The following is a 13909-nucleotide window of genomic DNA, read 5'->3' as shown; positions in this document are numbered from 1 at the left end:
AGGTGTTAAGGGGAGTTACACAAAGGTTTTCGTGCAGCAGCGGTGAAAGCAACAGCGGCCTGCGTCATCACTATCAAATGCAAATTGAACAGCAGCCAGCAAGGCAGCCTACATCGGAGCCCCAAAATGGCCCCATGACCAGAAGAGTGTCTGTACTAAAGCACAGCTAGATGCCGTTAATGTGCTATCACTAGCCATCAACACAGCTCCACTAAGTCATTGGAAAACGCAACCAGCTTCAGCACAGCTGGCACAGCCTGCACCAACATGTGTCAGATATAATGGAGACTATAGAATTACTAAGGTCGGATACACTGAAGCACTTGAAAAGGCTTGGATATAGCAAAAGCACTGCACAAGGTGTTTGTGCAAAACAGACCCTCGGGACTTTTATGGAAGGAGCAGCTTCGCTCTCTTTGATGTGGGATTTGCTCGTGCTGGCATTCATCTGCGAATGTCTTAAGGGATCTTAAGGGAATGTCTTCATCTTGAACTGCGTAGCTTTCCTTCTGAGACGAGTTTCCTCAGTAGCCTTGTGCTACTGCCAGGTGGATGAATATTTTCCCTCTCATATTACGGTATTAAAATATGCCTGCACAACACTGAACTTCTCAACCTCTAAACACTAATCAACATTTTTTTTTTCATGCGCAATTTTTTCATACTTTTCATTAGCTAAATCAAAGAATTAGGAGCATCAAAAACATGTTGCATAACGTTGAGGGTGCAGCAGTACGGTGCAACTAAAACCCTCTGTTGAAAGCCTTGACATGCAACATATTGTCTAACACACTAAGTCAGATGAAAATTGTCTGTAGGCCATGTTTAAAACATTTTATTCAAATATCTAGGAAACCTGTAGCTTAGAAATTATTTGCTGAATTGGAAGGTATGCACAGACTTTCTGATAAGAGTTCTGAACATCTTGTCAAAACATGTTTTAATGTTAGTCTTCATCAAACAATAGCAAGGTTTGTAAATGCAACATTTCACCCTCGTTGTTGTATATGGTTTATTAAAAATAAGTGTGTTTTCTCAGAGTGAAGATAAGTGTGTATCTGTGTATTTGAGAAATCAGGCAATGAGATACAGTCTAAAGATGTTGAGTAAGTTATGTTGTCCAGCCATCCATCATTCAACCTCATTTAGAATCCCTTACTGCACTGACAATCACACAAAATAGTGAACATTGAAAGTCTCTTCCCAGATGGACTGTGTTGCTGTCAGCAACAAATTTTAGCTAGAACTTTTACTTTTGCAAGCAATGTAATTATCAATGTTTAACTTCTGTTGACAAAATATTGACAAAAAATGAGAATCTGTGACATCACCCCTTTTTCATTTACATCATCTTCTAGCCTGAAGCTCTGATGCATTTTCTACACTAACCAACTTATGATAACTTAACTAAATTTAAAATAAATTCAGAATTTTACGTGCCAAAACCATTATTTGATCATGAGGCATGCATAATGAGGGACTCCAGATTAATTTTGACCACCAGGGGATCTTTAACATGGCCCCAATGCACGAGACATGGGCTTTTTGCATTTTGCCCCCATCGAAATGCGGCCGCCGCGGCCGGGATTTTATCCCGTGACTTCGTGCTTAGCAATGCAAGACCATAGCCGCTAAGCTACAGTGGTCGGTTATAACTTAAGTGTAACGTAATCTGTAAGTAGAGCTGATGATAAAGCAACTTGCGTTATCAGGTTTGGCATCAAGAACAACTTTTTAGATAAAAAGCACTATGCAGGGGTGGGGCTGCTCAAAGTCACTTTGGAGCAATATTGGAGCAAGTAAAATTGCATTGTGGAGCAGTTTGTAGCAGGCCAATCTGAATTTTGGTGGAATAATGGTATATTGCAGTGCACACCGAAACCTCGACTAAACGCAAAATAAACCAACACGAAGCACCTAATACAAGCACGCTTTCTAGCTATAGTGTAACAGAATATGGAAGAGTGGGTCGAGTGGTGGCACAGGCGCATGCTTTCCTGTAAAGCCGAAAACATCGGTGGCATTATGATCAAACTATTCCCGCGCAGACGCTCCAGATAGCGTTAAATCTCAAATTAGGCTCTGCAATCGACGCTGTAACAATTTCTGGGTCCCCATATCTCACCGCAGACCCAGAGAGCTGCAATCAACCCTGGGCTGGTATAATTTCAAACTATTCCAATTTGCTTTTATTGCGAAAGCAATTATATGGACACACCAGGTGCATTTCTGCTGCTGGCGTTGCCGTGATGTTCCGTATAAAATCCAGGGGCGATAACATGCGCCGTATGCTGTATGTACGAGTGAAAGTGTGTGAAGGTGAGCTGACGTACAAGGCACCGGGGAGAGGGGAGCTCGGAGGGAGGGCATTCTACTCCGGCGGCTGCTGGGTATGGCGCAGCCACAAGGGCCCTATCTTGAAAGCGATCTACAAGGGGAACAGACTGCTGATAGCTTTGTGTGCACCGTGTTTTCGCCGCTTAGTGCATGCTTGTTAACTTGGTAAGCGAATGTTTACAAGTTTATACGACCGATAACACTACTATACTTACTTTGTATAGTTGTCTAGTAATTTGCTATCGCAGTCGATGCTTTGGTTTTCGGGCAAAAATGTGATTTTTTATTCGGAATTCGCCATTAGCGCTCCGTGATAGGTCAAAATGGCTCAGGCCTCGCTTGTGTGGGCATCAAAACAGAATGGAATAGTTTTAAGTTATACTAGCCCTGGGGACAGAAATTGCCCACCCACTAAACCAATGGCAGCACGCTCCTCCCTAATATCTAGTTCGCTCGCAGTGCCCTCAGTCTAGTTTTTGTTATTTTGTGCCTCAGCTAGGGAGCACCGTGCTGCTCGACCTCCTCAACCGTATTCTAGTACATTCAAAATACAGCCACCCCGACTGTTCTGACAGCAGCGACAACAGCCGCGAGTGGCCACGCACACACCGGCCACTTACTGGAAGCGCCAAAATGTCCAGTGTTATAAGCACGAAAATTACAAGAAACTTAAGCGGGAGGCGCCGCCACGCAATGTGTGGTATGTGAGCACTCTTTTTTGGAGAATGAATCCGCTCGTTGTTCACAGCTGGAGCACACATGCCGAAGCCATTCTGGTGCAGCGTGGGGCAATTTCGGCCTTTGGGTTTGGCACAGTTTAGCGCAGGAATTTGCATTTGTATCAAACTGACACAATTGGCGCAGGAGTCCCACCCCTGGTATGGTGTTGTGTGATTCTAGGATAACACCAATGACATGTGGGTAAGATGGAAGACCATGCTTTAAATACCATCTTGTCTTGTTTGCAGTAATTTGCAGGATATCTGTTAGGAACCAGCTCACAACTCATGCCTTTTTTACCTTTGCGTAATTTACGTCCACCTTTAATGGCATGTTCTACTTTGTGCTGGACTAATCTCGTCACATTTTCTTGCCTTTTCCTGTCAGCTTCTCCAAATATTATTTGTTGGCCTGCTTCACTGCCCCACTGCATTTTTGTTCTTCTAAATTCCTACACTCTCCTGTATGACAATCTAGCTGCCTACTCAGCGGAAGCATGCGATAGATAAAACACAAGCCTAGAAGCGACTACGCCTCTGAACAGTGTCTGCAAGGTGGACTGACCACTTTCTTGAAGGTGCGCTGCCGCTGGCCACTTGTCGATGTGTGGACACTGTCGTTGCTCGCCCAGCGCCTGCAGGCATAGAAAGTGGGCAAATTAAGAAGAAGGTAACGAGCGACAGTTTCTGTATGACACAACATGCAGTGTGACCACTGGACTGTTCAATACTTCGTCATGCCCAGTTATGTAGCAAAAATTGGCCTCTGACGAAAGAAAAAAAAAAGTACAATTTCTCCCAAAGGGCAAAGCACTGACAGTGACAGCAAGGTATCCGACCATTACATGAAGTAAGGCAACAAAGTGCAGCAAACACTCACTTAGTATAAAGAAACACGCATGGTGCCAGGTGCCCCAAAAAAGGACATAAACAGAATTTGCTTCATGAACGCAAGCTCTCGTAACAACACTGGCATAATTCAAAGAAAACCCATATGGGTTTCCTTTGTTCTACAGTCGGGTGAACGACAATTTTGCCCTTTCATGAACCTTCCTCCACCTTCCGAACTTCCACAAAACGGATTTGCCTTAAGAACAAAAACCACACAAAATATGAGATGAGAAAAACTATCTCTCTTGTCCCATTACTGGCGCTGTTTTTGTTCTTATGCATCATGTACAAATTAGCCCAACCGAAATCTCTCCTGATTTGCCTTATTCTGTGTTTGTGCTCTTCAAGTTGTTGGTCAATTCAGCCTCACTCTGAATTTTGCCAGCCTCTTAGTTAGCTCAGATAGTAGAACAACCGTGCCGGCAAGGCACTGGCACTGATCAGTGTTGCCATTTTAGTGACTTTTGTCACTAGACTTAGAAACTTTCTTGTCTCTTAAGCGCCAAATTTTTCTATTTAGTGACCCAGCGACATTTTAGTCAAAGTTATAAATTTGCTTCGAGATTACTTTTTACAGTGCACTTTATAATTAAAAAAAACTACTGGTAACCGGCCCAAATTGTCTGTACGAAGCATGGTTTCTGTGATCATGAGGAAGCCTCCACATCGCTGGTGCTTGTGCTTGACTCGAGTGCTTGACAGTGCTTGTGCTTGACAGCAAGGTGATCCTAACAGGCTTCACATTTTCTTCACAAAATGCATGCTTTCAAAACATTTTTTTTCTACAAAACCGACCTTTAAGGGTTTTAACAATGCCAGTTTGCAGTTGTCGCTATAAATATGTTCGACTGGAGAATGTTCGCAACCGTAGCAGTAAACTTAATTTACAAAGACAAATCCCAATAATGTGTATGATGAGATTTAGAATGAAGCCGAAGCATAATCATGACAGATCGACAGTAGAAAGGCCTACATGTCGGAGCGGCTGGGCTCATTCACACGAATCTGAAAGCACTGCTTCCTTATCTCACGAGTTTTGGACAAATCTATAGTTCACAAAGCTTTCAGATGGATCAAGGGGGCAGAAGCATAGTATTTGACCTACATAAAGATTACGCAATTGTCATAGCCGTTTTAACAATAACTACAAAATTAGTTGGAATAATGTGGTCAAAGTGTCCAAAATTTAATATGCTACAACCTGAAGGCACATGCAAAATTTCTGCTTTCTTCATTCATTGTTAGGTAGATATATAAGTATAATAAAAGCCCTATACACCCCGCCGGTAAACTTACCGTTTATTCCTCACCTGCACCGATGCTTGACTAATGAGAAAGGCTTTGGTAGATTATGCCATGTTACCATTTACTACAGTGTTCCAAAATTCCTACTTTATTGAAAATTCATTTAACAGGTTTAGAGACAATTTTAGCGACATTAAAGCAAAATTTAGCACACATTTACTGACTTCTTGGCCTCAGTTTAGCAACAGCTGCCAAAAAAAAATACGGCAACACTGGTCCCTATTCCCTCGCCGGACCAGGATGAATTTTTCTTCAACTGTGAAGCTTTCATTCTGAGAAATGGGTTTTCTCTGTGGCTTCATGTTACAGTTGGGTAAATGAGAGTTTTTCCTTTCATGTCTACAAGAATAACTGTTACACTGCGAGTCCATGCTTCCTATTAGTCTCCATGCCTTAGCCTTGCATGCTATGCATGATGGTTCAATTTCTGGCTATCAAAGCTCTGCACGGCCACTCTACAGTGTTCAAGAGTGTTTTTAATGGCCATGAATGCACTATACAACCAAGTGGTACATGGCCAGCTGCACCATACGCCGATGCAGGCTTTACAAAGCCCCTCACTTTCATTACTAGATTTCATCATACACGGACAGCCTCGCATCACAATTAGTCACTGTGGGTGGCAGTTGACAACAGATGTCAAAGGGACTCAGAGCTGGTACAGCAAGCTTCCAGCATTCTATGCAGTACCACCCCTAAACCTAACGGTCTAGTCAAGCATACAACTAGGATGCTCACAATTGTTTAATGCATGGTGATTTTATGGGCTAATAAGGACTGGGACAGAATCCTGGCTTCAACACCATGAAACCTATGCCTACAGTTCACTCTCTTTCACCCTCACTTGCCTTGCTGCACACTCAATACCATGTTCTCAATCTGCACTGCACTGCCCAGAACTTCCATCAAACAGAACAAGCTCCCCAAGTTGCTCTTCTGAGCACCCTAGCTTACTGGCCATCTCAAGAGATGCCTTGAGGTGCACTTTGTGAGGAGCCCTTGAGGTGCCCTCAAGAGATGCCCTAAGCTGCCCTTAGCCACGGCGACAGAACGCAACGCAATGCCACCACCAACTGCAGCATCTGAACGTTCATAAAGAAAACTTGAATAAACATGGCCTTCCAACCCCAACCAATTTTGTCTCACTGAAACTGCATAATTGGGGTCCATCTACCAGCTACTTGGCGGTAGCTACTAGTTGCTACTAGTAGCTACTAGTGCTACTAGTAGCTACTACTTGGCGGTAGTCCAGCTACTTGGCGGCAGCGGCGGCTTACTGCAAGCAGCAACTTAGTGCGTCTCTGGCTTTTTGCTGCAGATTGCTTTCGTGGCTGTCTGCACTGCGCACCCACCCCCCGATCCGGCTGCGTGCCTGTACGAGCGTTGATCTGTCCCTTCTGCTGCAAGTGGCGTGCCATCAACAGCAAGCGACTATCTGCAGCCCTGACGTCACGCACCTCAAGCTACAAAAGGAGCTGTTCACCGGTGGAATCTTCACTTGGCGGCAGCGGCGGCTAACTGCAAGCAGCAACTTAGTGCGTCTCTGGCTTTTTGCTGCAGATTGCTTTCGTGGCTGTCTGCACTGCGCACCCACCACCCGATCCGGCTGCGTGCCTGTACGAGCGTTGATCTGTCCCTTCTGCTGCAAGTGGTGTGCCATCAACAGCAAGCGACTATCTGCAGCCCTGACGTCACGCACCTCAAGCTACAAAAGGAGCTGTTCACCGGTAGGAATCTTCACTTGGCGGCAGCGGCGGCTTAACTGCAAGCAGCAACTTAGTGCGTCTCTGGCTTTTTGCTGCAGATTGCTTTCGTGGCTGTCTGCACTGCGCACCCACCACCCGATCCGGCTGCGTGCCTGTACGAGCGTTGATCTGTCCCTTCTGCTGCAAGTGGTGTGCCATCAACAGCAAGCGACTATCTGCAGCCCTGACGTCACGCACCTCAAGCTACAAAAGGAGCTGTTCACCGGTAGAATCTTCACTTGGCGGCAGCGGCGGCTTACTGCAAGCAGCAACTTAGTGCGTCTCTGGCTTTTTGCTGCAGATTGCTTTCGTGGCTGTCTGCACTGCGCACCCACCACCCGATCCGGCTGCGTACACGTGCCTGTACGAGCGTTGATCTGTCCCTTCTGCTGCAAGTGGTGTGCCATCAACAGCAAGCGACTATCTGCAGCCCTGACGTCACGCACCTCAAGCTACAAAAGGAGCTGTTCACCGGTAGAATCTTCACTTGGCGGCAGCGGCGGCTTACTGCAAGCAGCAACTTAGTGCGTCTCTGGCTTTTTGCTGCAGATTGCTTTCGTGGCTGTCTGCACTGCGCACCCACCCCCCGATCCGGCTGCGTGCCTGTACGAGCGTTGATCTGTCCCTTCTGCTGCAAGTGGTGTGCCATCAACAGCAAGCGACTATCTGCAGCCCTGACGTCACGCACCTCAAGCTACAAAAGGAGCTGTTCACCGGTGGAATCTTCACTTGGCGGCAGCGGCGGCTAACTGCAAGCAGCAACTTAGTGCGTCTCTGGCTTTTTGCTGCAGATTGCTTTCGTGGCTGTCTGCACTGCGCACCCACCACCCGATCCGGCTGCGTGCCTGTACGAGCGTTGATCTGTCCCTTCTGCTGCAAGTGGTGTGCCATCAACAGCAAGCGACTATCTGCAGCCCTGACGTCACGCACCTCAAGCTACAAAAGGAGCTGTTCACCGGTAGAATCTTCACTTGGCGGCAGCGGCGGCTTACTGCAAGCAGCAACTTAGTGCGTCTCTGGCTTTTTGCTGCAGATTGCTTTCGTGGCTGTCTGCACTGCGCACCCACCCCCCGATCCGGCTGCGTACACGTGCCTGTACGAGCGTTGATCTGTCCCTTCTGCTGCAAGTGGTGTGCCATCAACAGCAAGCGACTATCTGCAGCCCTGACGTCACGCACCTCAAGCTACAAAAGGAGCTGTTCACCGGTAGAATCTTCACTTGGCGGCAGCGGCGGCTTACTGCAAGCAGCAACTTAGTGCGTCTCTGGCTTTTTGCTGCAGATTGCTTTCGTGGCTGTCTGCACTGCGCACCCACCCCCCGATCCGGCTGCGTGCCTGTACGAGCGTTGATCTGTCCCTTCTGCTGCAAGTGGTGTGCCATCAACAGCAAGCGACTATCTGCAGCCCTGACGTCACGCACCTCAAGCTACAAAAGGAGCTGTTCACCGGTGGAATCTTCACTTGGCGGCAGCGGCGGCTTACTGCAAGCAGCAACTTAGTGCGTCTCTGGCTTTTTGCTGCAGATTAGTGCCAGAGCGTCTGTACGATATTTCTTTTTCTGCTTTTGTTTGCCGTTGCTGCTGCCAAAGTGTAAAGTTGTTTCTGCTTGTAAACTGGTGTCGAAAATTTGACACCATTTTTTGTGTGTGCCTAGTGACATGGCTAAGGAATTGGCAAAGCTCGAAAAGGAGATGAAGGCAGAAATGCTTCGGCTCAAAGATGAATTCTGGCAAGAAATTAAGACATTACAAGAAGGCATTGAAAGAGAGCAGAAATCCGCGATTTGAAAAATGAGCATCAAAGCATCACAAAAAGTCTTGATTTTGCACATGAGTCTATAGAAGACTTGAAAAAAAAAATTGAGGCCGAAATTTCTAAAAATGCTGCGTTACAGAAAGAGAATAAAGGTCTGAAGGAAAGGTGCACATTCGTGGAAACTCGAAATAAAGAACTTGAGAGGCGTGTTGTACAAGTGGAGCAGTATTCCAGGAACTCTAACCTAGAAATAAAGGGCGTGTTGAAAGAAGACAGGGAGAACGTCAGGGACATAGTTTCCAAAATAGGCAACACTGTTGGTGTGCCAATAAGGGAAACTGATATTGAGTGCTGTCATCGTGTCCCGACTCGTAACGCTCAGGAAACGAACATAATTGTTCAACTCAAGTCACGTGCAAAACGTGAAGCGATACTAAAGAAGGCAAGGAAGGCTCGGATTACTAATTCTGATGTTGGTCTAGATAACACAGCATCGATATACGTAAACGAACACTTCTGCCTGGCTCTAAAGAAGTTGCTTGGCATGGCTGTGAAGCGGAAACATGACAAACACTGGAAGTCGGTTTGGACCTTCAATGGAAAATTCTTCGCCAGGCAGTCTGAGACTTCTCATGCCATAAAGATTGTTTGCGAGGACAACCTTGAAAAGAGAATTTAAACAGTGCGTGTTTTTTTTTTTTTTTTTTTTTTTTTTACGGCTGACTGTAATGGCTGTAAATTACCAAGAGTTTGTCTCGCCTAATATGATTACCTTCTGCTCTAGGTCCTTAAAAACTCTGTACTGCATTTTAATGTACGATCTGCTCAAGGGAAACACGACACTATTACACACTTATTAAGTGAATTCTCTTTTAAGTTCGACATAGTTATGATGACAGAGACATGGTATAACGAAGGATGTGCTACTTTGTGTATTGAAGGATACAAAAATTTCTTTATAAACCACACAAATCGGCATGGAGGTGGTGTCGCTCTTTACACTGATATCTCCTAAATACTTTGAAATCCTACCAGAATACTCGGCAATAACCGATGACTACGAATTTTTACGTGTAAAAAATAGCTCTGAGCTAGCTACTGTGGTGTATCGCCCTCCAAACGGCAACCTAATGTTGTTTATGAATTATTTTGAGGCATTGTTAGAATACGCTCGCTCAAATAACTTTACATTAATTTGTGGAGGTGATTTTAACATAATTGTTCTTGATGACACACCTATTGTACGTGACTTTACTACGAGGCTACTTTTATCAGGCTTTGTTAATATAATCAAAACACCTACTCGAGTAACGGTGTCCACTTCGTCTGCGCTAGACTTGCTAATTACAAACTGCGAAACTGTAATTCGTGATGCTGGTACATTAGCATGGGAAATTGGCGACCATTGTCCAATTTTTATGCGTTATGATGCTCCTGGGAAAACTGGAAAATGTCAGTGCGACGCAGTTACTGTTCAGTGTATCTCCGCTGATGCCTTGGAGGCTTTCAAATCTAATATCTCTTCGCAAGATTGGTCCTGCGTATATGAAAAAAGAAATGTTAATGACGCATATTTAGAATTTCTGGAGACATTTACGAACATTTACATGATGCATTTTCCTTTTAAAACTTTCAGACCATCCAGAAAAATAAGAAAACTGTGGGTAACGCCTGCACACAAGAGAAATAAATCGCAAAAACAAGCTTTTCCACGCTTCCTTAAAGACAAGATGTCCTACTGCACTGAAGAAGTTCAAAGAAGTTAGAAATAAACTACGGCGAGCTAAGGCAACCTATTACGAAAATATTTTTGGTAACATTTGGTAACATGGAATGCAGTAAATAAAGTTTTAGGCCATGAAAGAAAAAATGCCTCTTCGGAAGAAATAACGCACGAAAACAGAGCGTATACTGGTGACGCTCTCGCAGAATTTTTTAATAAACACTTCATTGGCAATAACACTCCTGCTACAAATCCCCTACTCGGCGATGACTTGGCCAATATCTGCACTGAAAGTATGTTCCTTCATCCCACAGGTGAAGTCGAAGTTTATAGGACTTTCATGTCTTTAAAGAATACAAGAGCACTAGACATATAAAACCTCCAAATTAGACCAATCAAAACAATACTTGCATACATAGTGCCCGTACTTGCATACATATATAACTTGTCGATAGAACTAGGTGAATTCCCAGATGCAATGGAACGATCAAGAGTGTCTGTTGTATATAAAGGCAGAGAAAAAAATGTGCCTAAAAATTACCGACCTATATCTATCATACCTATCTTTGCTAAAGCCTTTGAAAAAATCCTGCATTATCGGCTCAATAACTTTTTTCAGAGGATACAGCTTCTGTCAGAATCACAACATGGTTTTCGTAAGGGACGGTCAACCGAATCAGCATTATTAGAATTGAAAGAACATGTACTAATAAACATTCAAAAGAAACTAATAACTCTAGCCTTATTCATAGATTTCAGCAAGGCATTTGATTCACTTGACCATAAAATTTTAGCACATAAGTTATCAATCTGTGGAATACGTGGTAAACCTTTATCTTTAATTAGATCTTGTCTTACAAGCCAGTATGTATGTATCGGCACGCACAAATCATCTTTACAAACAATAACGACAGGCGTACCGCAAGGAAGCGTATTGGGACCGCTTCTGTTTAATGTTTACATAAATAGCATAGTTAACATTGATTTGACAGTAAAATTCATTATATATGCGGATGATTGCACCGTGCTTCTTTCTGGTCCTGATGCGACCAAACTGGCTGTTGACTGTAACGATATACTTGACAAAATTGTTCGTTGGTCTTCCTCAAACTCGCTTAAAATTAATCCTTCAAAAACAAAAGTTATGTTTTTTCGAGCCAGAAACAAGGCTATTAGGCTGGAACACGTCATTAGATGTGGTAATGATGACATTGAAATAGTTGAGGAACACACTATTCTCGGCATTACATTATCTTCAAATCTTTCACGGGGTTCACACATATTAAACCTTTGTAAAAATCTTGCGTCTGTCAGTGGTGCGATGTCACGTCGTGCGCTTCCTTTGAACATTAAAATTAAAATACATTATACATTGTTTGCTTCTCGAATTAATTATTGTAGTTTGGTCTGGCTAACAACAACTAAAACGAACATACAAAAAGTTGTAATATTGCAAAAAAAAGTTATAAAACAGACCGCCAACCTTGAATATTGTGAATCTTGTCTGAGCGCTTTTCAAACCTTCAACATAATTCGCATTAAAAATATGTATGACTATAGTGTTCTGGCATCATCTTATCATTCAAATAAAATATTTAGGCAATTCATAGAAACAACGGCGAGCCTAACTGTACACGGACCTGTGTTAAATACACGCAGCACAGACACGTGGTTTCTGCCACGTTTTCGAACAGATTACAAACTTCAAATGCTACAATACAATCTTCCTTGGCTACTGAACAAATACAAAGAAATGAAACACATGTCGAAATCTCAGTTGCGAGCATTTTCTGTAAAAGTGTTGCAATAAATGTCTTGTTGTATCAATTTTTTTAATGAAATACTCATATTTCTATCTGTTTTCTTGTGTATTGATGACACACTCTTAATATTTTGATCCTATACTATTTTTATTATCAGAATGGATACCAAGAGAAGGGAAGCGCAGTCGAGGTCGGCAGAAAACTAGATGGGATCATGAAGTTAGGAAATTTGCAGGCGCAAGTTGGAATACGCTAGCGCAAGACAGGGGTAATTGGAGATCGCAGGGAGAAGCCTTCGTCCTGCAGTGGACATAAAATATAGGCTGATGATGATGACTATTTTTATTTGCTGGTTTTGTTTATTAACATATACGTGTGCTTACTTCATTATTGCTAAGTATCTTGTTTTTGCCGTTTCGTTGTATATGCCTTGTAACGGCTACCTGGACCTCTGTCAAGCTGTCTACACAGCTTTTAGCTTAGGTAGCCATCCAGTACTGTCTGGTGAATGAATGAATGAATCGTTGCAAATGAATGGCTGCATGGGCTTCTTTCTCAGGAAGAAAAATTTATTGTCAGCTAGCCGGGGTGTGAAAAAGTGCAAGCAAGAATAAAGAGATATCAGAGCTACATAGAAGCATCACACTATCGACCTAATAGCAAATGGAAATTTCTTTGAGGAAACACTGGCTTCAATGATTTAGCTTTGACTGGTAGTAACGTCTGGAAAAATGTGATAGTGTCACAGATTTTCTTTGAGGGGTGCATGCTTTCCTGTGTGGCCACGTGGCTGATAGCAGGGGCTGAATTTGGACTTTGTTCTCCCCTACGTTGGTACTGAGAACATGACCACTGCCACTTTCCTTTCCCTGACCCATGTAATATGAGAGGTAATTATAGCTAATTTGGTCAGATACACTCGCCAATCTGCGGGTCATTAAAATTCGTATAGAAAGCCTGACAACCTGCACACAGTACTTCTGGTCTTCGTGCTGTATGTTAATCCTGCATGCTGTCTTTTTACTATCTTGTACACAGATATTTTTGATGGCTGTCTGCACCTTTGTGAGCATCAATGATTGTCATAACACCAAAACTAATACACACCATGAAAGAACTGTCATCACCAAGATGTACAAGCTGCAGCAGCAGACAATGAAACCTATTGTCCTGCCAGGTTGACACAATACAACTTGCAAGCTACTGTATCGACACAGTGATGACATGCAAGCCTTCACACCGAACACATATAGCAAGCTGTTTTTGTTTTAACAATACAGCATCCAAAAAAAAAAGAGAAGGACAAGTTCGTAATAGCTGCATACAGCAAATAGCTACTATGCCAGCACATACCCTGATTAAAGATTTCTAAACTGACAGCGCGAAATACAAGGTCTCTTTCATGGAGTCCAAATTTTACTTTCGCGCTGTTAGTTTAAATGTGTAGAACCAACTAGCACAATCCGGCACCCTAATTAAAGTTTCTTCGTTTTTTTTTATCATTTTAAAGCTATCTGTTCAACAACAAATAGTTCCAAGGCGCGGGCCTCACTAAGTGGGTTGATGTGACAACATATCTCGGTTTCCGTGTGCGATACGAGAAGCACTTGACGCTCCGCGTCTGAATTGTAGAGCAAGGACAAGGACAACCAGAAACACTGTCCCATTGTC

General features: G+C 43.5%; 1 protein-coding gene across 1 annotated transcript in view; it reads right to left on the bottom strand.

Moving 5' to 3' along the window:
• Positions 1-13909, bottom strand: part of LOC119434968 (very long-chain specific acyl-CoA dehydrogenase, mitochondrial-like) — a 33968-nt gene that overhangs the window by 19523 nt on the left and 536 nt on the right. The window contains exon 2 of the mRNA XM_037701962.2: positions 3622-3691. Coding sequence (XP_037557890.2) covers positions 3622-3691 — 70 coding nt within the window. The remainder of the gene's footprint in view (positions 1-3621; positions 3692-13909) is intronic.

Source organism: Dermacentor silvarum, unplaced genomic scaffold (genome assembly GCF_013339745.2).
Source record: "Dermacentor silvarum isolate Dsil-2018 unplaced genomic scaffold, BIME_Dsil_1.4 Seq351, whole genome shotgun sequence".
In the NCBI taxonomy this organism is placed as follows: Eukaryota; Metazoa; Arthropoda; class Arachnida; order Ixodida; family Ixodidae; genus Dermacentor; species Dermacentor silvarum.
This window is presented reverse-complemented; position numbering and strand designations above follow the sequence as displayed.